The sequence below is a fragment of the Cervus elaphus genome, chromosome 10 (genome assembly GCF_910594005.1).
Source record: "Cervus elaphus chromosome 10, mCerEla1.1, whole genome shotgun sequence".
Taxonomy (NCBI): domain Eukaryota; kingdom Metazoa; phylum Chordata; class Mammalia; order Artiodactyla; family Cervidae; genus Cervus; species Cervus elaphus.
Window position 1 is genome coordinate 48,519,954 of NC_057824.1, and position 22,609 is coordinate 48,542,562.

Here is a 22,609-nt window from a genome sequence, read left to right on the forward strand (position 1 = left end):
TTCATCTTTTTTTTTTTTTTTATTAAATCTGTCAGACAGCCCTGCAAGTGTGCAAAGTCCTTTGCTTTCCGCAGTACTCGGACTTTTTTGGACGAGAGCCTTTCAAGGCAGCTTCCCCTTGTGACCCCTGAGGTCCCACCCACCTGACCCCCACTGCACAAAGGGTCTGCACACAGTTATGGATATTTACGTCTGTGGGGACCAGATCAGATATGGGAGGAGCTGGTTGGAAGGGGAGGGAGCCCAAAGCTGTGTCTGCCAAGCACTTTACACTAAATGAACACCAACTGTCCTTGTTGAAGACCAGGGAGTTGCCTGAGACAATGGAGGGGCAGAAGGCGCCGCCTTCCCGCTCCCCAAGCACCACCACTGGAGAACACGGGCTGGGGGGCCAGCAGCCCAGCCTCGCCGCTGTCACCCGGGTGACGGCGGGTGCTTTGTTTGCCCCCCTCTGGGCTTAACATCCTTATCTGTGAAGTGAGGCTGTTGCTTCTACCCACCTGTCCAGTGGGGACCTGGTGCTTGCTCCCTGGGGCCAGGAATGGGGACACAGACGAGGCCAACACAGAAGGGAAATCTAGAGAGAGTGGGGGAAGTAAAAACACACGCACAGAGGGAGGAACTCTGAACAGAAGAATAACGTGCTACAAAAGAAACAGTAAAGGGGCCTCGGTTTGGAATGACTGTCAGAGGAGACCACTGTGAGGGCTGACACCTGAAGCGAGCCCTACAGGATGGGTAGGAGAGAGCTGGGCAGGGGCGCTGGGAGGCAGGCAGCGGCCCGGCCAGGGCACCCCAGAGGCTGAGGGCACCGGGAGGCCCTGAAAGGCCGTGGGCAGGGAAGGACTGAGGCACAGAGGAGAGGTCGCGGGGATTGAGGAGGCGGTAAGAGTGGAAACAGAGATCGGTTAGGGGACCACTGCAACGGTCTCCATGACAGATGACACAGCTTTGGACAAGCACGTGGGAGGTGACGACAGTGTGCTCTGGAGGAGGGATGGAGGAAGCGGGGGCATGGGAGAAAGGAGGTGTCCTGTAGTGATCCCTGAGAAGGTAAGGGCTGGAGGAGGAGGGAATTTCAACAGGTGTGGAAGCCGGAGAAGGGGAAGTGGCTGTGGGTTAAGAATTCTTTCCTGTGGAGAACTGTAAGGTCATGTCACACAGAAGGTCTCATAGGAGCTGGAACTCCAAAGAGAAGACTGAGTTAGAGAAACCTGAGTTTTCAGCAGACAGATCCTCAGAGATGATACAGCAAAGAAGGCCGTTCTTGAGAGGTCTGAAGGAAAGGGAAGAACAGCCCAAGGAGACTGAAAATCAACAGGCAGAGAGGTGAACAGAAAACTCAGCGGGCAGAGCACCACGGGATGTCAAAAGAAGGGGTTTTCAAGAGGGGGTCAGGTGGGCTGAATGTCACTGGGGGAAGTGAGGTGAGGACTAAAAGGGTCAAGGGAGAGTGGGGCAGATGCCAGACAGGGTGGGTGTATGTCCAGGGTGGATGGCTCTCTGGAGAAGCCTGGCTGAGAGGGCTGGGGGATGAAGGAGTCCCCCTTTCTCTCTCCCTCCCTCCCTCCCTCCTAAGATGGCACGTGCCACCACTTGTAGGAACACTGCTGAGACAACCCAGGAACTCATAGAGACTGAAGACCCAGCACAGGGGGTCCCTGCAGGACTGCAGTTCCTGAGAAAGCAGGAGCTGGGCTCCAAACCCACAGCAAGGGGCGTATCCCCCTCACAGTGAGAGCCAACAGAAGACAGACACAGCTTCGGAGATCCAGTGCTCAGTTGCGTCCAACTCTTTGTAACCCCATGGACTGTAGTCCACCAGGCTCCTCTGTCTGTAGGGTTTCCCAGGCAAGAAGACTGGAGTGGGTTTCCATTTCCTCCTCCAGGGGGTCTTCCCGACCCAGGGACTGGACCCGCGCCTCTCGCGTCTCCTGCATTTGGCAGGCGGGTTCTTTACTGCTGCGCCACCCAGGAAGCTGGAGTCTAGTGACAAGAAAGGTAAGAGCGGCAGCCACTTCTTGGAATCATGAAGCCTGGGCGAGTGTCCCACAGATGCCATTTGGAACATTCTCACAAATGTGCTTTATCATAGAAGAAAAATGCAAAGAGGTGGGAGAAAGTAATATGCAGCTTCTGATGTGCAAGAAAAGAATTATGGAGCTACTGCCTTGTAAGCACAGTTCTTTCTTTTGGAGAGAAGTAGTTCATCCTTACAAAAGAATATATAAATCTTAAACAACGAAACGAACACCTGTAAGTGAGGACAGTCTCACAACCTTGGAAACCTCCTCTGGGCCTGCATGCAGCAATCTCCATTTTGGATTTCCTGTTTAACCTTTTCACTGTGCTTTTATTATGTAATGATAAAACCGTATCCTTAAACAGACAGCTCAGCACTGCACAGTTTTGTGTTTCACTCACTTTCCCCTGCTGTGTTGTATTCCACATCACTCTACTTACTCTTCCTGCTGCTGATGGAAAGCGGGTTGTTTCCACTTGTCTACCATCTGCAAACATCCCTGAACTTGTTTCCTGGGGCACATGTTTACATTTATTTAAGGCGGAGGATACCATTTATACCTGGGAGTGGAAATGCTGTGTCAAAGTACATGTGCTTCCTCAGCTGGAGAATCTGATACCAGACTGGTTTTCAGAAAGGTTACACCCATTTATGATCTTATCTGGACTTTTGAATTTCGGCCAACGTGGTACATGTGAGTAAGATGCATTTAAATGATTTAAATGCAGATGGTAACTTCAGCCACGAAATTAGACGATAATTGCTTCTTGGCAGGAAAGCCATGACAAACCTAGACAGTGTTAAAAATCAAAGACATCACTTTGCCGACAAAGGTCCATACAGTCAAGGCTGTGGTCTTCCCAGTAGCCATGTACAGATGTGAAAGCTGGACAGTAAAGAAGGCGGGGCGATGAAGAGTTGATGCGTGCTGCAGTCCATGGGGTTGCAAAGAGGTGGATGTGACTTAGCGACTCAACAACAACAACAAAATGATTTTAATTTGCATTTTCCTGAAGATATGCTTAAGCATCTCTTCATAGGTGCATTGACTGAATGATTTTCTCTTCTGAGAGTGCTGTTCATGGTTTTGTCCATTTTCCTGTTGGGAGGTTCGTCTTTTTTCTTTTGCTTTTTAAAGTTTATTTTTATTTATTTATTTTTGGCACATGGGCTCTTCTCTGCTGACCCAGAGCTTTCTCCGGTTGCTGTGATTGGGGACCACTCTCTAGCTGTGGTGGCTTCTCCTGTTGCTGAGCATGGGCTCCAGAACACAGAGGCTCGGTAGTTGTGGTACCTGGGCCTCGAAGCTCCAGCAGGCAGGACCCTAGTTCCTAGACCAGGGGTTGAATCTGTGTCCCCTGTACTGGCAGGTGGATTCTTAACCACTGGGCCACCAGGGAAGTCTCATGTCTTTTTCTTATTAACGGGTAAAACTAAATATGATATGTGTGTATAAATATATATATATTTTTTTTTTTTTTCCTGAATACTAATCCTTTGTCAACTATGTGTGTGGCAACTATCTCCTCCTGGTTTGTGAGTTGTGGCCAAGGACATCCCACGTAGGACTGGTTCATGGTATGGCCCGAGGGGGCAACATTCATATCAGGGGCATTTGATTTTTATTATGAAAAGGTTCAGATAGGTTTGAATCTTTGTGCTGGTAAGTTTCCAACACATAATGAAAATGTCTTTCATTCTTCACTTTCATTTTTCCCTTTCCTACTTCGAAAAAGATGAAACTGAGCTAGCAGCCAGGCGTTCACCTTTCACTTTCTTTAGGCTGCCTTTTCACAAGGAGAAAAAGGAAGCTTTTACTTTAAAATTTTAATATAGTTGAACGTAACAATGTTTTCCTTTATGGTTTTCTGCGTAAGAAATCCTACATAGCCCAAAATCATCATATTCTACATTTTCTTCTAAAAGGTTTAAAGTTTTACCTTTTTTTAAATGGTTATTTATTTATTTTCATTTATTTTTATTAGTTGGAGGCTAATTACAATATTGTAGCGGTTTTTGCCATACATTGACATGAATCAGCCATGGATTCACATGTGTTCCCCATCCTGTTACCTTAAGTCTGTATCTGTAATTTGTGTCTGCATATGATGTGAGGTAGGGATCCAATTTCATTTAATTCCGTAAGGATAACCAAAGGTCAGGAGGCCGTTTATTGAAAAGCCCACCCTTGCCTCACTGACCTGCAGTGCCGTGTCTGCAATGTATTTGGCTTCTGAATGTGCACCGGTCAGTTCCTGATTGCTTTACTATGTCCCGCGGGTGTATTTATCTGTACCTGTGCCAATTACTGCAGCTCTGATAATATGGTAGGGCAAATTCTGTCTTATTCTTATTTACTATTATCTTCATCATTATTGGACTTCCCTCATAGCTCTGTTGGTAAAGAATCCAACTGCAAAGCAGGAGACCCTGGTTCAATTCCTGGGTTGGGAAGATCCCCTGGAGAAGGGGTAGGCTACCCACTCCAGTATTCTTGGGCTTCCATTGTGGCAAAGCTGATAAAGAATCTGCCTGCAATGTGGGAGACCTGGGTTTGATCCCTGGGTTGGGAAGATCCCCTGGAGAAAGGAAAGGCTACCCACTCCAGTATTTTGGCCTGGAGAATTCCATGGCCTGTATAGTCCATGGGGTCTCAAAGAGTTGGACATGACCGAGGGACTTTCAGTTTCACCATTATTGACCATTTGCTCTCTTGCATATGTAAATTCTGGAAGCAGCTTTTAAGTTTCATAACTGAAATACTGTTAAAATTTTGACTGAAACTACTATGACTCTCTATCATCAATTTGGGGAAAATTGATCCTTTATTTTCCTAAGATTTTTTTATGTGGACTATTTTAAAAGTCTTTATTGAATTTGTTACAATATCGCTTTGGTTATTTTGGCCTTGAGGCATGTGGGATCTTAACTCACCAACTAGAGATCAAACCCACACCCCCTTCATTAGAGTGAAGTCTTAACCACTGAACCACCAGGGAAGTCCCTGATGTTTTTAATAACAGTGGGAATTTCTATCCTTAAATACCTTAATTCTCTACATTTAAAATATTCCTTAATATTGTTCAATAAGAACATTATACTGTTCTCCAGAAAGAGTTCCTGTGCATTATTATATTTATTTCTAAGTATCCTTTACTTTTTTGTGGCTATCTGCAACGGTATCCTTTTTCAGCTTGCTATTGATGCAGAGATAGGCAATTACTTTTGTATATTGATTATGTATCTAGCAACCTTGTTAAATAATTGAGACTCACTTGAAAAATGACAGTTTTATTTCTTCTGATCCAATACTTGTACTTATTTCTTTTTCTTATTTTCCATGCTAAGACTTCCAGTACAATGTTAAATAAAAGTGGCAATAGTAGGCATTTTTGTCTTGTTCCTGATTTTATAGGGAATGTTTTTAACATCAATGAGCATGATGATTAATGTAGTTTTTGATAAACACCTTTTCCCAGGTTAAGGAACTTCCCTTCTGTTCCTGCTTTGCTGGTGGGTTTGTTTGTTTGTTTTTAATCATGAATGGATATTGAAGTTATATCAGATTCTTTTCCTGTCACACTTGAGATTTTTCCATTTTAATCTGAGAATGATGTTAACTTGCCTTAATAACTCTGATAAACCAAATAGATTCTTGGGATACATGGAGCTTGATGGATTCAACTTACTAGTGCCTTTTTAAAGAATTCTGTGTATCTATTCATAAATAAGACTGGCTTTAATTTTTCCTTTCTTATACTGTTCTTGTCTGGTTTTGGTATGAAGGCTACGCTAGATTCATAAAGTGAGTTAGGAAGTGTTTTCTTTTTCTATTTTTCTGAAGGAAAAGAAGTTTTCCTATTTTGTAAAAGAACAGAACAGTTCCATGAATGGTTGATAGGATTCTCCCATAAAACTGTTCAGGCCTTGTGGGAATATTTCTGCAATGGTTACAAGGCTATTTGGGTTTTCTACTTCTTTAATCAACTTTGGTACATCATAGTATTCTAGAAATTTGTCCATTTTGTCTAGGTTTTAAAATTTATTGGCATAAGACAGATCATAATATTCCCTTATCTTCTCTTTAATCTCTCTGTGCTGCAGCTGCAAAGGTATCCTGTTTTTTATTACTTACCTTTTTTTCCCCTTGATTTAGGAAGGTGGTTTGTTTCTGGTAGTAGTTTGTTTCAAAGAATCAACATTTGGGCTGCTTCTCTCTTGGGTCTTTTTCTTTTTCATTCATTTAATTTAGAAAGTGAAAGTTACTCAGTTGTGTCCGACTCTTTGCGACCCCATGGACTATACAATCCAGGGAACTCTCCAGGCCAGAATACTGGAGTGGGTAGTCTTTCTCTTCTCCAGGGGATCTTCCCAACCCAGGGATCGAACCCAGGTCTCCTGCATTGCAGGAGGATTCTTTACCAGCTGAGCCACCAGGGAAGTCCATTTTAATTTATACAATATTGTCAATTATATGTTAAAATTTCATTCTTCCACTTTTATTTGAGCTTATTCTATCGCACTTTTATAACTTTTTAAGCTGGATGCTAACTAAGCACATGCATTTTTAGTCTTTTATTTCCCCTCTAGTATAAGCAACTAAGTTAGTTCTTAAGTGGAGTTTCCTCCCTGAGGACATGGGTTAAGTATCTAGCTCCCCTACAGCCAAGAGGAGTAGGGCTTTGAGCCAGTTCCTCACCCCCTCGACCTCTGTATGAAGACCCTTCTCAGGGAGAGGAGCAAGGAGCCAGGGCAAACCATTTGGAAGACTTGCATTTTCCTAGAGTGTGAGCATCACTTCACTGAAGGGACTGTCTGAATTACTGAACTAAACTAAGCCTTAAACTGGACTGATACCCCTCCCCCCGCCCCTGCCCAGCTTATGAAACACAAATTTAGGTATGAAAGTGAGAGTGTTAGTTGCTCAGTTGTGTCCCAACTCTTTGCAACCCCATGGACTATAGTCTGCCAGGCTCCTCTGACCATGGGATTTCCCAAGCAAGAATACTGGAGTGGGTAGCCATTCCCTCCTCCAGGGGATCTTCCCAACCCAGGGATCAACCTGGGTCTCCTGGAGTGCAGACAGATTCCTGACTGTCTGAGCCACGAGGGAAGCCCACAGTTCAGGTGTGCTGCTGCCGCTGCTTGGTCGTCTTGAGTCGTGTCTGGCTCTGTGCACCCTATGGACTGTAAATCACCAGGCTCGTCTGTCCATGGAATTCTCCAAGCAAGAGTACTGGGGTGGGTTGCCATGCCCTCCTCCAGGGGATCTTGCCAACCAGTTCAGGGATTGAACATGAGTCTCCTGCACTGCAGGCAGATTCTTTACCACTGAGCCACCAGGGAAGCCACAAAATTTAGGTAAAGTCAATAAATAACTATAATTTCAGTATGAGTTAAACTTGATGACTCTGTTATAACAACTATGAATAACCATTATGACTATATGATCCCAAACATTTCCATCAAGGTTAACAAATCAATATTTACTAGTTTCTTCTACAGGTATTTCTCGAGCGTACCTTCCTGGGTCACTCTCACCTTATGAACAGCAATAGATCCTGGAGAAAGGACAGAGGAAAAGTGCTTTTAAAACTGTCTCCAAGGAAACCTGGCTGTTCCATAGCTTATCAATAACCATTCTGAGAGGCCAAATACTTTTTGGTTCTCAGTTGCTGCTGGGGACACAATGGCTGATGGACAGGACAGCACACAGCAGCTGCCTTCACACATTTTACAGATGAGAGGGGAACTGATACAAATGACAGGTGGGTCTCTGGCATGAAGACAAGCTTGGAGCACATGGCAAGGGGGACTGTCATTCAGGGCTCAGGGAAGACTCTCCTTTAGAAAGCAAGCCGGGTAAAGAGAGTAAATGCAGAGTGTTTCGGGAAGCAAGTCAGCCGTGCAAAGGCCCAGGGGCTGTCGGTGCAAAGGCACAAGGGCCTGGAGGAGACTTGAGACGGCCGTTGACCCTGAGAAAGGAGTGAAGAGGTAATAAGCGGACTCTAGAAAGGTGAGCAGTTACTGAGTCACCGCGGGTCCCACAAACCACAGAAGGAGGGTGTCTGGATTTACAGGAGAACACCTAAGGGTGTAAGCAGCCCCCTGGGCAGGCTAGCATTTCCCATGAAGTTATGACACAACAAAGGAGTGTTCTCGCCAGAACTCTAAAGGCCTCTGTGAATTTCTCAGTTGGAAAACTTCATTTTTATTTTGTGTGTTTTTTTTTCTTCTGGGGATCTCAAGAAAGAAAGCTATCATACAAATTCTGAGGCAAAGATCACGTTTCCCTAACCTGGTACTTTCTTCTAGGGGTAGCTCAGGCACCTTGGAATGAACTCTAAGAATATAGCCGATAAATAAACTTGTAGCAGCAGACCCTAGAGTGATGGGTATGAGAACAAGCCTGTAGTTACCAGAGAAAGTGGCGCTTTCAAATACCAATGGATCTTGCCCATCTAAGCACCAGGACACGCTGCCTCTGGCCCGCCTGCATGAGTGGTCCCCATGTGCAGTTACTTGCTCCTATGCGAGCTCAGAAACAAGCAGGATTTAGCCCCCTCCACTCAAATCAGCTTATTAGAAAGCACACATTGTTTAATATAAATATAGCAATTAGCAGCGGCTTGGTAGATATTAAGGGTGTTATAAAAATATTTACTTTTCAAATAGCCTTAAAAAAAAATCAGGCAAATAGGAAGCCTAGATGTCTCACAGACGTTTTAAATGTAATGCATACTGCCAGAACTAAATCCGTCGCCTCATCAAAATCTGGGATAATCTACATAATCTACACAATTCTTTAAAGAAAAAAAAAATCAATAACAAAGATGAGGGTGTGGAGAGAGTGTCTATATTAAAAGAGAAATGCAAATACCCCCTAAATGTAATGCAGAGCAGTTATAAAAGCTATTTTGGGGGCAACTGGGGAAATATAATTTTGGGTAGAACATTAGATATTATGAAATTCATGTTATTTTCCCAGCTGTGATACGCAGGGTTAAAGTATGACAGTTACAGAAACCCAGTATCATTTGAAATGCCCTTGAATTTAGGAGATGCCCATGTAGCTGAGGGCGGGACCGCCTCCACTCTCTGTAACTCACTTTCAAATGCTGAGCACAAGGGTCGGTGGGGGGAGGGGCGCAAACGTGGCATGACGTCCACAGGTGAGGAGTCTGGGTAAAGAGGGCTCAGCTGTTCATTATCCTCAGCCTTTCTACTAATACTTGTATGTAGATTGGAAATGGTTCAGAAAGGAAGGAAAAGCCAGCAAATAACAGAAAGAGCACTTCTGAGCTATTTCAGCCAGAGAAACACTACGCCGATGGGTCTCACAAAAGCTGCTGAACAGGTAGAAGGAGAGATCAGGTCACATGTGGGCAGGCGTAAGGTGACGGCTTTACTGAGAACGAGGGTGTGGAGATACAATTCTGAGGAAAGGGCAACTCAAGTCCTTCCAAGACCTGGGTTACGGATGTCCTTCTGTGTCTCATGGAGCCAAGCACCGGGCAGGGTGGGGGGGTGTGGCCTTCCTGCGGCAGGAAGTTATCAACAGGAAGAGGAGCCTGTCTGCCCCGCTCTCAGATCTGCGGCCGCCACAGCTGCAGTGTGGCTGCTGCTCCCACACGTGTCCCCCGCTGTCTTGGAATCTCCTCTGCAGCCTCTGCTGTCAACCGAGTGCTGGAGTCTGCCCAGCGGCAGCCCTGGTTTCCTGCTCCCCAGCCTCCTGCGGGACCATCTGCCTGCCTGCTCACCCCCTCACTTCCCCGCATCCTTCCCCAGGCTCTCTCAGAGTTGGGAAGTTGCAGGAACAAAGATTTCTGAGATCCCATCAGCATGGGTTCTTTAAAGTAGGGGTCCCCAACCTCTGGGATCTAATGCCTGATGATCTAAGGTGGAGGTGATATAATAATAATGGAAATAAAGTGCACAATAAATGTAACGTGATTGAATCATCGTGAAATCATCCCCCTCACCCTGGTCCATGGAAAAATTGTCATCCGTGAAACTGGTCCCTGAGGGCAAAAAGGTTGGGAACTGTTCTCGAAAATATTACAACACTACCATTCCCACTGGAGGGGCAGAGAGGGAGTAATTCCCCCACACGAGCACCATTTCTGGTTTTCTGAAATTCACCGAGGGTCTACACAGGGCGCTGAGGAGGAGCTGGCGTGTCACCACCTGGACCACCTGCCTTCTTGGTGCATGAGCAGCATTTGGGGCACACAGGCCTCAGGTGACCGGCCGCCCACCTGCCACCTTGCTGACCCTTCTCTGGAAGGATCCTTTAGAAAACGTTCCTTATACCGAGCCCAAAACCACCCTGTGTGGCTTCTGCCTGTGAAGTTCCTCTTCCCCCCAGGGCCAGGCACCAAGGCACCAGACTGACTCAGCGTGTCCTTCTGCACAGGAGGCCTCAGGGTGGGAGCCTCAGAACAGCTCAGGGGACCTGTGAGCTCTGAGGCTGGGTGGGAACAAGCCCACTGCACCGGGGGATGTGTGACACGCCAGCTGCTGCCCCCCGGATTCCGCTGCCCCTTCTGACATCCTGAATCCCGTCTCCCCTCCAGCGGACTCAGTGGAAACATCACTTTGAGGATGATGGGTTGGTGCGGCTGGGGAGGCTGCCTCGGAGTAAGCACCTTGAGCTGGTGGCGCTTATGTGATGAGAATAGGAAGAAAGCCTGATGAACAGCAAGGTGGCTCTAATGGGATGTAAAAGAAACCCAAACGCTTACCTCGCCTTGGAAGCTCTTCAGCAGTGGCGCTACCTGCTTGCGCAAATCCTGGGGCGAGAAGGTGGGTCAGGAACAGCCATTGGAGGAGAAAAGAGAAGGGAAACATTCGTTAAGGTCTCCTAAGAGTTCAGTGCTGTTTTCTGTTACATAAAGCAATCCCGATGCCTCTCCTGGATCATCCCGTCCCTCATACAACACAAATAATGCCAACTGTGCCCCTTAGCTTAAATGAACTCACTCAGGACTTCCCTGGTGGTCCAGTGGCTAAGATTTTGTGGTCCCAATGCAGGACACCTGGGATCAATCCCTGATCAAGGAATTAGATCCCACACGCTGCAACTAAGAGTTCCAGTGTGGCAACGAGCAACCGTTGCATGCTGCAACTAAGACCTGGCGCAGCCAAATAAATTTTTTAAAAGAGAGAGAACTCACTTAAGACTACAACTAGGCTTTATTTCCTCTGAGTTCTGGTTAGATACACCTCATTTTGAATGTGGTGTGGAGTCAAGTTTTTGCCAGTGTCAGCCTAAGATAATTTGCTTAGAATAAAATAGGGTATTATAATGTAGCTTTGGTTTGTTTGCATCTGAAATGGACCCGGGTCACCATCCTGCACTTTAGCTGCTATTTCTGAGCACTGTTCATGGGAGACAGACATGAGCCTCCAAGGCTGGCCTCCGTCTTCCAGGCCAGTGCCGCCATCACCAACAGAGTGCCAGCTCCCTGTGTGACTTACGACATTCTACAGCTACGTTCAAAACGCAAAAAGACACAGATGAAATCAATTTCGGTTTCACTTAACCCAATATATCCAAGATAGTATCATTTCCTATGAAATCAATACAAAAATTATTAACAAGATATTTACATCCTTTATTGACATTAAGTCTTTGAAACCTGGGGTGCATTCCCCCACATCTCCATTTGGACCAGCAGCATGTCAAGTGGGCCCTTGTGGCCACATGTGGCCAGCGGCCACCACATCGGGCAGCTGGGGGCTGAGGGATGCACTTGCACGTGCCAATCGGGGCTCGCAGTGGTGGTGGTGGGGGGCAGAAGGTCAAGACTGGTGGACCCCTCGCTCCCCAATGGCCAGAGGGAGAGGTGAAGAGCAAGAATCAGGAGAAGTAGGCGAGTCAGGAGAACACAGGTTGAAAGGAGGCTGTAACAAGAGGGAAAAGGTACTTATACCGAATGTGGCCACAGACGTCAGGCCTGAGAACACCACTGGGTGGAATGTCCAAGAGGAGCTGAGTAGAGTCGTGGGCTGGAAACTGCCCTGCAGAGGGGCTGAGGGGGACATGGGTGTAAGGGAGAGGCTGCAGGGACTGTGAAGGGGAGGAAGGAGGGAGACGGGATTAGGGGAGCCCCATGGGGAAGAGGGTGGCAGATGGAAGTTAACGAGTTACCACTTGGAGAGGACCTACGTCAGCGAGGGGATTCAGATACAGGGCATTCATTGCTTTCCACAGTCACTCTGCCAACCAAAGGGACTGGTACCCACATGTACCAGACAGGGATGCCTGAGGCTCAGAAGGGGAAGGAGGTGTGTCCAAGGTTGCACAGTGGGGAAGAGTCAGGACGTGAACCCAGAGCTCTCTCCAGGGGCCCAGGCCACATGGAGATTAATAAAGGAATCACCTTGGCCAGGTGTGGCACAGGGATGACAGCCGGAGGCCACCTGGACAGCAACACGGCAGGGTTGGGGGGGGGGTTGGGGGAGCACATGGACCACTCAGAAGGCTTGTAATGAACGGGCCCAGACTCAGAGGGGAAATGGTGAGGCTGAATGGGGTCATGGCCTGCGAGAGCTGATGGTGCCAAGGCATTTGAGACCCTGTGTAGAGAGGAGGACAGAGAGCTCCTGGTGGGGAGGGGGGGCAGTGGGGGCCGGCTTTGGGTACAGATACCAGGAACCCTGGCACTCAGCCCACAAAACAGTGCTTCTTACAAGGCTTGTGCCAGGACCGCCGCAAGCCCTGCCAGCCTGCACAGGCGGCCAGCCTCCAGGGAACAACAGCCTTGAGAAGCTCAGGAGATGGCGAAGTATTTCCAGAGGACTCCAGCACGGCAGGAGAAAGAATCATGCCGCCCATAATAATAGTAAATAAACTAAACTGCTCTCTGTTGCCCCTGGTCTTAACCAGCCCGTATATTTCAGAAATCATGTCTTTGGGCATATTCGTGTCTCCTGACAGACCTGCTAAAACAACCTGTTAAAGATATTAAAGCTGAATGTGTTTGTACTCAAGCACACACATCTATCTGAAGACAGTGGAGGACAAAAAGGCACTAAACATTCACAAGCACACACACACAAAGTGATGTACTTTGAGTCACCAGCTAAAAAAAATTCACCTATTCCTTTTTTTGGGGGGAGAGGGGGGAGGCAGTCCGAGAAATTCCTTAACCAACACTGCTACCTCCAAATATCACCTGGTTTAGGATGAAACTAAGGACCCAGAACCAAGGGTGTTGACTTCTGATCCATGGGCAGCTCTGTCATGGGTTAATGAGGGCATGATGCGATGCACTGTCCTTTAACAGAGCGGACTTTGCTGTCTGGACAGCACCAGAAACTACAGGCCCTGTCACCCCTGGTCATCACAGGCAGTTAGATGCCTTTCTCTACAACCGCAAACTGAAGAAAAAGGGGTCCAGGCCGATCAACAGCACACTGGCATGAAAGAGAATTAGGGAATTAATAGAAGGTCCCAAAAGTTTTTTAGCCTCGTGACACTTAATTCAGCGACAGGTTTTGCAGCACTGTTTCAAATTTTCTTCAGTTCTGCATCATTTATTGAGCAGAAAGCAGCAAACATCTTAACACGCAGAGAGCAATGCCCTTGAGATTATTAATATCGGATGTCTGTTGGCAAAGCCAGAGAACTGCATTGCAACCTTCTCTCCCCCGAGCATGTTGCAAATAATAAGTGATGTTTATCAAGAGATGCTTCTATGTGAAAAGGATTTTCATTATTCTCCAAACCACTGATTCATAGTTTTTTTGGTTTTTTTAAGATCAGAAAACTGAGCAGCAAAATGCCATTGAGGAATTTTCTATCTAATGACTATTGCTGGAGAAATTGGTCTGACTTAAAAGCGAAACAGAAATAAAATGATGAAATCGCCACGCAGCTTTCAGTAACACCTGTGAGGTGTTAGCGAGAGACACAAGACACACAGTCCCTGAACCCAGATGGTCTGAATCTTTGACTTTCTGCCCATTCTGAGTGCTTGGGTGGTCTCTGGGAGGCTCTCTTCCCTCTCTGGGGCCTGGCACTCCCAGCTTCCATCACAGTTCTCCTGTCCACACTGATACGCGATGCCAGGCCCAGCGCCACAGAATCTCACACCGTGGATTCAGCTGGGGGCCACCCCAGGGCCCACCTTTGAGTCTTGCAAAGAATGGTGCCCAGGATATGACTGTTTAGCTTTGAAAGGACAAGCAGATGAAGGGGAACAGCCAGGATTCACGTGTAAACGAAAGGCTGTGAATCACAAATGTGTCGTCCAAGTCATAAAACGATCTCCATTTCTAGAAGATTTGAAACTCCAGATTTTCCAGGATGTTTTTCTCAATTTTATAACGCCCTTTCCCCTTTGCTTCTCTGTAACTCGGGTGTGTTTCTCGTGAACAACTCTGCCTATGTTGAAGGCTCTGAAGCATCTAGCTGCATCTCAGTGACACCTTGTGCTCAGTGGCACGGACCAGAAGTGGGGTCCTGCCTTCTGTGGTGACAACAGGGTTTCCCCAAGAGCACCAGGAACAGAGGGGAGGATAGGTGTTAAAGGGCCCCCTCTCCGGGTCCCCTGTGGTCGCCAGCACCCCTGACCTGGTGTGGGCACCACAGCTATGAGGGACCAGACCAGCAGCATCCTCAGAAGTGGCTTCATCCCTTTGGCTTCTAGTTCAGAACCACCTCAGCCTGGGGTAACCCTCAGCCTTTTCTGCTTCCGGGATTTTGGCTCACATTTCCTGCACTGCATCCAGGTGGGGAAAGGAGCTTAACCATTGACAGGGGAAAGGCAAAAATATAAGCCTGTTGTTTATTGTTGTTCAGTCACTCAGTTGTGTCTGACTTTGTGACCCCATGGACTACAGCATGCCAGGTTTCCTGTCCTTCACTATTTCCCGGAGTTTGCTCAAACTCATTCCAGTGAGTCAATGATGCCATCCAACTGTCTCAATCTCTGTTGCCCCTTCTCCTTCTGCCCTCAATCTTTCCCAGCACTCGGGTTTTTTTCAATGAGTCAGCTCTACATATCAGGTGGCCAAAGTACTGGAACTTCAGCTTCAGCATCAGTCCTTCCCATGAATATTCAGGGTTGATTTCCTTTAGGATTGACTGGTTTGATCTCCTTGCTGTCCAAGGCACTCTCAAGAGTCTTCTCCAGCACCATAGTTAGAAAGCATCAATTCTTTAGCCCTCCGCCTTCTTTATAGTCCAATTCTCACATCTGTATATGACTATTGGAAAAACCATAGCTTTGACTATATGAACCTTTGTCAGCAAAGTGATGTCTCTGCTTTTTAATATGCTGTCTAGGTTTGTCATAGCTTTTCTTCCAAGGAGCAAGCGTCTTTTAATTTCATGGCTGCAGTCACCATCCGCAGTGATTTTGGAGCCCAAGAAAATATAAGCCTGGCCAGGATTTAAAACCCTATCAAGTGTTTCTCAGTGAGGAGGTTCTGTGCTATACACCCACCCAGGGTTGAAAATATCTCCAAACAAGTTCACTAATCCCTCTTCATTACTCAGGCTTCAAAGTAAGGAAATTCTGACTTGAAAGTGTTTTAGGTGTTTATTCAAAGAAAATCATTGTATAATACAGCTAATTTCACTAACCTTGATATTGTCAAATATAAGAGGTACTGTTATACCACAGAAAGAGAAAAAAATGCTGCTTATTCAACTGTGATGCCATTGATTTTCATCCTCACTCTGATTTGAACACGGTGAAATGTGTTAAAGTGTATGCATTATAAAACTGATACGATATGATCAAGTGTAACTAAAGTTAAAACAGACCCCGAGTTGTTTATTTTTAATTTACATGGTCTACATTTTAGGTAGTGCAGCTGTGTTTTTTTTTTTTTTTTAGGGCTGTTGTCTTTTAGAGATACATACTAAAATGTTTATGGATGAAATAAGATTTTTGTTTCAAAATAATTCAATGGGGGGGACCATAAAGATGACACAAGTGTGTGTTGATGAGTGGATGATTATTATAGATGGAGGGTGGGTTCAAAGCATTCTTCACCTTTTCTCATGTATGTCTGAAATACGGAAGCTTTTCAAGGCACCATATTTCACTCTTTGGATACCTTCAACTGATCAATCACACAGAATAGACAGAGAGGGAATGAGGGAAATGAGGGGTGAGGGACTGTCACTCTTAAGTTATAATACAGCCAAGCAACTAATTAATTGTATCCTTCATCAGGTTAACCTGGAAAGCTAGGGCCGTCTGGTCCCATCTCCTGCCCCAGGTAGGAGACCTGTGGTGTCCTGGCCACATGGCTTGCCCTCCCAAGGCCACTCTGTCTCTCCCGGATAGAATGCTAACGTTCAGAGGGAAGCTGTCCTGAGCACAAATAATGTCATTACTAGAAGCAGTCTGTTGGTAAATAATTCACTAAAAAAAAAAAAAAAAAAAAAATCAGATTCAAGGCAATTGCATGGACTTGCTTAATAATGTGTTTTCTTAGTGGGAGGTCAGAGAAGCAGTTCCCCACAGCCCTGGGTCGACCAGGGGAGCACAGATGGCTGAGCCTTCCTCTTTTGGGCCTGGAGATGGAGCCCTGCGGGTATCTGAGGGCTCAGCTCATCTCCTGCCCATACCCTACTCTGGACCAAGCACTACTCTCCCCATTCCTGTCTGACAAACCTCAACAGAGCCTTCCTGCCCAGAGTCCTCCCTCCATGGTCTCTTGTTTCTCTCCCGTTTCCCGTTTGGGACAGACGGTGTTGCTCCAAGTCCCCACCAGTGTCTCTAATGCCATCTGCTCCCATGATTTGCGTTGTGTATGAGGAACACCGAAAAAGCCCTCAGTCATGTTGGAACAAAGTTCTAGAGAAGAAGAAAGGAGGAATGGGACCCTCCTAATGGCCATGGGACAATACCCATTGTGTCTCTCGGCGACCTTGGCTACCCCAGAATAAAGATTTTAAAGAGCTTTACAATGTGAAATACAAATAGTCAGATTCTAGACACTAGATATACAGATTATAGAGATGCCAGATGGGACTATTTGAATGGGGTAGTTTCTTTTTAAATCAAGAAATTTCCATATATGGTGTTTTCATAAAGAGAAATGCAAAAAAGTTTAATTTCAGAAATGGGGTCCATCATTAATAAATGTATTAAAACATTGTAAATACACTATTAGATATAGGTAGTGCAGTTTAACAACTGCAACTTTGCTAAAAAGTAATAGTAGCAAATAGGTGATTTTTTTTCAACCAGGACATTTAATCCAACTGAAAGGAGAAAATGACCCTCTTTCTACAACTTAAAGCCAAACGCTGAAGACATATTGTTTAAAAGCATGTAGCTACTGATTCTTCACTCTGATGTCCTTGGGGTTCTAAAACACCCTGCTGATGGCTGAACAGTCCTTATTAATAAAGAAAACCCCCCCAGTGTGCCATGTCTAGGGCCAGTTTTCTTATTGACTGTAATATAATAATCTGCTTTATTGATAAGCCATCTCTTTCAAAAATAACCTCTCGGCAGACTTGTCAAGTGTATTTTTATAAAGTCTTAATGGCACCAATGAGAGAATCACAATTATCTACAAAAGAAAGATAGTTCTTGGCACTTGTGTCACTGAAGATGGCTGAATTCTCCCTTTATTGCGTACACAGGAGCACAGACCAGGTACGGAGCTTTTCAAGCAAGACCATATATATTGTGTGACCCACAGATTGTAGAACTCAGTGTAAAATGCAGTTCAGTGAAAAGCGAAGTTTCTTTGTTCCAGGATCCTGAAACCTTCGCTTCCCATCTCATCATCCGAAGATGAGTCACGGGGTTCTCAATGGAGTACCCTACTTCTGGTTACTTTTATAGACATACACAGGCTCCTTCCAGTCTTTGTGATAGAAGAGAGTAATTTTAAATGGCATTTAAGCTGAAGTGTTAAATAAAAAATATCTTTCTATACAACAGCAGACAGTATGTCCTGGCAATTTCTCAAAGATTTTAGTTCACAGATTTGAGAAAATTCCATTAGCTTTAATTATTTATCAGCAGTCAATTTAGATTACTGTTCTTGACCTATTTTTACAGTGTATGGGCCACCCAGCAATGAAATAAATGAATAGTCCTTTTCTACAATGGTTGATTTTTCTGAGATAATAGAAATCGAGTCTAAAGCAGGAATGAAACCCCAAACATGTAATTACCACAATATATAACCTGCCACGCTGCCTTTGTAGCTGGATAGAATGCACATCTTTGTGAGTTTTTTGGTTATTAAATAAGATTATCTTGAAAGGGATAAACTCACTCATGCTATAATTTCTTCCCATTTAAATTTCTTTGCTCCATTTAAAACATGTTCTGTATCTTGGCAGAAAAGCTCTAATACTGATGGATGTGCCTTCAGCGCAGTGCCTAATAAAACTGTGTAATGGGAAGGCCCGGCTGTGTGGGGCTGAGTGGAGGGGAGCTTGTGCACGGCTTGAGTGGAGGGCTCCTGCCACTGAGCGGCGAGGGCCAGCTGAGGGCACCCGCAGGCAGAGGATGGAGGGAGACCCAAGAAGCCAGGCGAAGGGGAGGAACCCTGAGCTCCTGGGCAACAGCAAGTGATGGGGAACTCGTTGGATGATGAACAGGGGCAGGTTTATCAGATTGGTGATGCCTGAACCTGGCCCAAAGGTGATGAGGCTGAGGACGGTGTCTAGGAAACAGATTTGAGATACACAGAGATCCTGGTTTGAAGGTAGCATGTGGCCTCAGCTCAGTGATACAGTAAAGCCTGAACTCCCCTAAGAGTGGGGTCTGGGACCCCTGGCTCCTCCCTCAGACTCTTTCAGGGGTACATGAGGTCAAAACTATTTTTGCTGTTTTCCTTTTCCAGTGTCATTCTCACACAGATGAATGGTGGAGTTCCCCAGACACTGCATGCCAGGTGAGGTCATCACCCCAAAGAGATGGGACGGGTGCTTGTGACATCCTGCGTTTTAAACACGTCTTTTTTGAATCTCTAACACAGTCACTACTGATCAATATGCACACGGACACAAAAGCTCTCTGGAATCCTCAATATTGAGATCAAGATGTTTGGAAATGGCAGCTTTAAGGTTTTTTAGTCTGAGAGCGGAAAATGGCTCCTCGTCCAGAGGTCAAGGCTGTGGATCCGCTGATGACCGGCTGAGTTCCGTGAAGCAATTGGGACAGCCAGGCGCCTCTGGGCCCTCCCCTGCATCTCGCTGCATCTGACTCTCCTGGCCTGGGCTGGCATCATGTCTGTCGGTGGCGCCAGAACTTCCTGCAGGATTTTTGGTGGCCAGGGGTTCAGAGGTGGGACCTGGAAGGAGGCCACCTCAGGTCCCTCTGATTCTCTAATTATGTCTGACTGGGCTGATTTCAAAATATTCCTCCAGGTTGCTTTCTGCATAAATGCTTGTTTCTAAACCTTACATTTTATTTCAGAACTTTAAAAATACTGCTGAGATTTGTTTATGGATCTGAACATCAATAGGTTTTGAGTTTGTCAAAGAGAAGAACTACATATTATACACATAATCTATTACAAATCTATCTGAGCATTTACTCTGTGCTGTGAATGAGCTGGTTGTGGTCCCTGTCCTCTTGGGGCTTACCTCCTAGTTCGAGTGAAAACCAAGTCTAGATAGATATCTAGAAGACTTTTTTTTTTTAACTTAAAAAATATATATTTATTTTTTTGGTGTGCTGGGTTTTAGTTGTTGCACAAGGGATCTTCGATCTCAGTTGTGGCACACAGGAACTTAGTTCCCTTACCAGAGATCGAACCTGAGCCCCCTGCACTGGGAGCGCAGAGGCTAAGCCACTGGACCACCAGGGAAGTTCCCCGCAGTAGACTGTTGACTCCATTCACACACACTCTGACTGCATTCCTGGGGCTACTGATGTTGCCAGGCCCAGAGGAGACACTGTGAACCTTGCAGACTGAATGAGTGAACAACATAAGCTCTTCCCAGACACAGCACCACAATGACCCTTCATGGGACCTGCTGTGAAGGGGATCCATGTGCCAAACAGCACGCGCCCAAGATGCCTTTTTACCCTGGGACTCTCCAAAAGGAAGTGTGACTCCCACTGCCCTGCACCCCTCTCCCCCACTGTGTCACTTACTCTGGATCTTCAGCCCTACCGACATGTAGACAAATGGGCTATGCTGGAGTAGAATGCAGATTAAGCCTTCATGAGTGCTTCTACTTCTAGGAATTCACCCATCAGGAAGATCAGAGATACAGGCAGAGATCTACATACAAGAATGCTTAGCATGTGTTTGGAAGACAGAAAAATCAGAAATAATATAGACGCCAACAGTAGGGGGTTACATACTAAATAAACTTTCGTAAAGCAATACAGTGGCATGTGCTATGTGTGAGTTGCTCAGTCATGTCTGACTCTTTGCAACCCCATGGAGCCTATAGCCTGCCAGGCTCCTCTGTCCATGGGATTTCCCAGGCAAGAATACTGGAGTGGGTAGCCATTCCCTTCTCCAGGGGAATCTTCCCGACCTAGGTCTCCTACATTGCAGGCAGATTCTTTACCGTCCAAGCCACCAGGGAAGCCCTGTAGTGGCACATTAAGTAGTTGGTAAAATTATTTTTCAGAGGACAGCTAATGTCATGGAGTAACACACATGACTGCCATCTGCTCAACAAGTATTTGTTGAGTGGCTATTACAGGCTCTCAGACACTGCTCCAGGTGCTCCTTCGGTCATGAGCAACACCAGTGGGTCCCTGTGCCTCGCAGGGTGCCTGTCGAGCCGGGGGAGGGCACTCCATGTGGTCAGGACATGAAGAGGAGGCACGCAGCGCTGTGGGCACGCTTATGACGCAGGCCCGGCTGGGGCTGTGGGCACTTCCTGCAGGACAGAGGAAGCGGCCCTTGAGGATCTGGAGGATGACTAGAGGTGAAATGGGGAGAAGAGAGGGGGAAAGAAGCCACAGACTACAAGGTGGGTTTACAGTTTGACCCCCACGTTGTAAAAATGAATAAATGCACATCTGTAGGTGTTTGGAAAAGGATGGTGAGAACTACATCAGTGTTAAATGGTGGATCGAGTGGGATTATGGTTTATTTTTCACTTCCTTGGCTTTAAGTAAATTGTATCCTTTTAACCTCAAGAGTGTTGTTTTTTAAAATTAAGGATGGAGACCTAGTGATAATTCAAAAAAGTAAGATCACTTTAAGGTTTACACAGCAGCGGGGCTACCCCCCTGCCCACTGTGGCTCTGCGACGGCAGAGTCCCTGACACAGTGCTGTCCACGTGGCCGAGCAAAAGGCCGGGCGTTACTTCAGCCTGTGCACAGCTCACAAAGAAAATAAACACAGTAGCTGCTAACGCATAGCTAAACTAGACACAGATCTCCAAAAGAGAATTATTTCATAAGTACAACAAATATTAGCAGGAAGCCTACTGGTCCATCATATGTTTTACATTTTTTCATTTATATAAAATATAATACTATGGTGCTGGTGGTAGGGGGAACCATGCTACAAATGGCACATACAGAATAATCTCTATTGTTTTAACATATGTAATATTTATGAACCTAAAAAGATTAGAAAGATCTAAAGCAACAACACTAACATTTATGTCTTGGATTACAGGTGATTTATTACTATCTTCTTTATGCTATATGCAAATTTCTGTAATGAACATTCATACTTTTTGTAATCAGAAGATGAAGTCTCAGATCTCAGACAGTACTGGGGACACTTAAAACATCATCTCAAACCAGCACCAAAGGGGCAGAACAGCCCCCCCAAACCCCCCTCTACCCCTCCACAGACCCTGGACTCAGCAGGCAAATCATAAAACAAAGACAGATATCACCAAGAAGATAAAAAAAGATTTAAAATCAGAATGCATACAGAATGGATAAACAGTAAGGTCCTACTGGTACAGCACAGGGAATTATATTCAACATTCTGTCATAAACCATAATGGAAAAAAAGGTTTCAAAAAGAATGTATATACCTGCATCACTTTGCTGTATAGCAGAAATTAACACAACATTGTAAATCAACTATATTTCAATTAAAAAAAAATCAGATTGTAAACCTACTCTTTTCCAGTTCTGATCTCAGTTTTCTTTGTTTCCCCACCTGAAGGCCTTACTTCAAGTTTATTCATCACTTGTGTGCAATGAGCTTACCTAAAACTAAGCAGCACAGAAAAGATATACCTTTGTCTTGGCTTAATAATCAGTACATATTTTTTTAATTAATATTTACTTGCTTCACAGAGTTGCTCAGAGGAATAATTAAAAATACACGATGGGAAAATCTACTTGCAGATGCAGGGCACACTCTGAAAATATTTCCTCAGACACTCATGCAGACACACAAATGGAAACAGAGGCAGGATCCTTCAGCCACAGAGTCCTGGGCTTTAGCAGCAGAATAAGGTTCCTGGTGACGCCCGGGCAACCAGAAGGCTCCACAGACAAGGGATCCAAACAGGGATCTTATAATTTTTACATGCATTTTTCCTTTTTGGAAAATACTACAGAGCCATGGGCAAATGAAATGCAGACTATAATTTCTTAATTTCTAAATGGAATTATTTATATCATATGGCTGAAAACCAAGTCTAAGGAACATGTGAC

The 22,609-nt window shown here is 45.6% G+C and overlaps 1 protein-coding gene across 6 annotated transcripts in view; it reads right to left on the reverse strand.

Annotated features, from left to right (window-relative positions):
• The window catches only part of CUX1 (cut like homeobox 1), a 348,569-nt gene that overhangs the window by 174,718 nt on the left and 151,242 nt on the right, over positions 1-22,609 (reverse strand). For all 6 annotated transcript variants that reach the window (XM_043915056.1, XM_043915055.1, XM_043915053.1 and 3 more), the window contains one exon: positions 10,768-10,815. In XM_043915056.1, the coding sequence (XP_043770991.1) occupies positions 10,768-10,815 (48 nt within the window). The remainder of the gene's footprint in view (positions 1-10,767; positions 10,816-22,609) is intronic.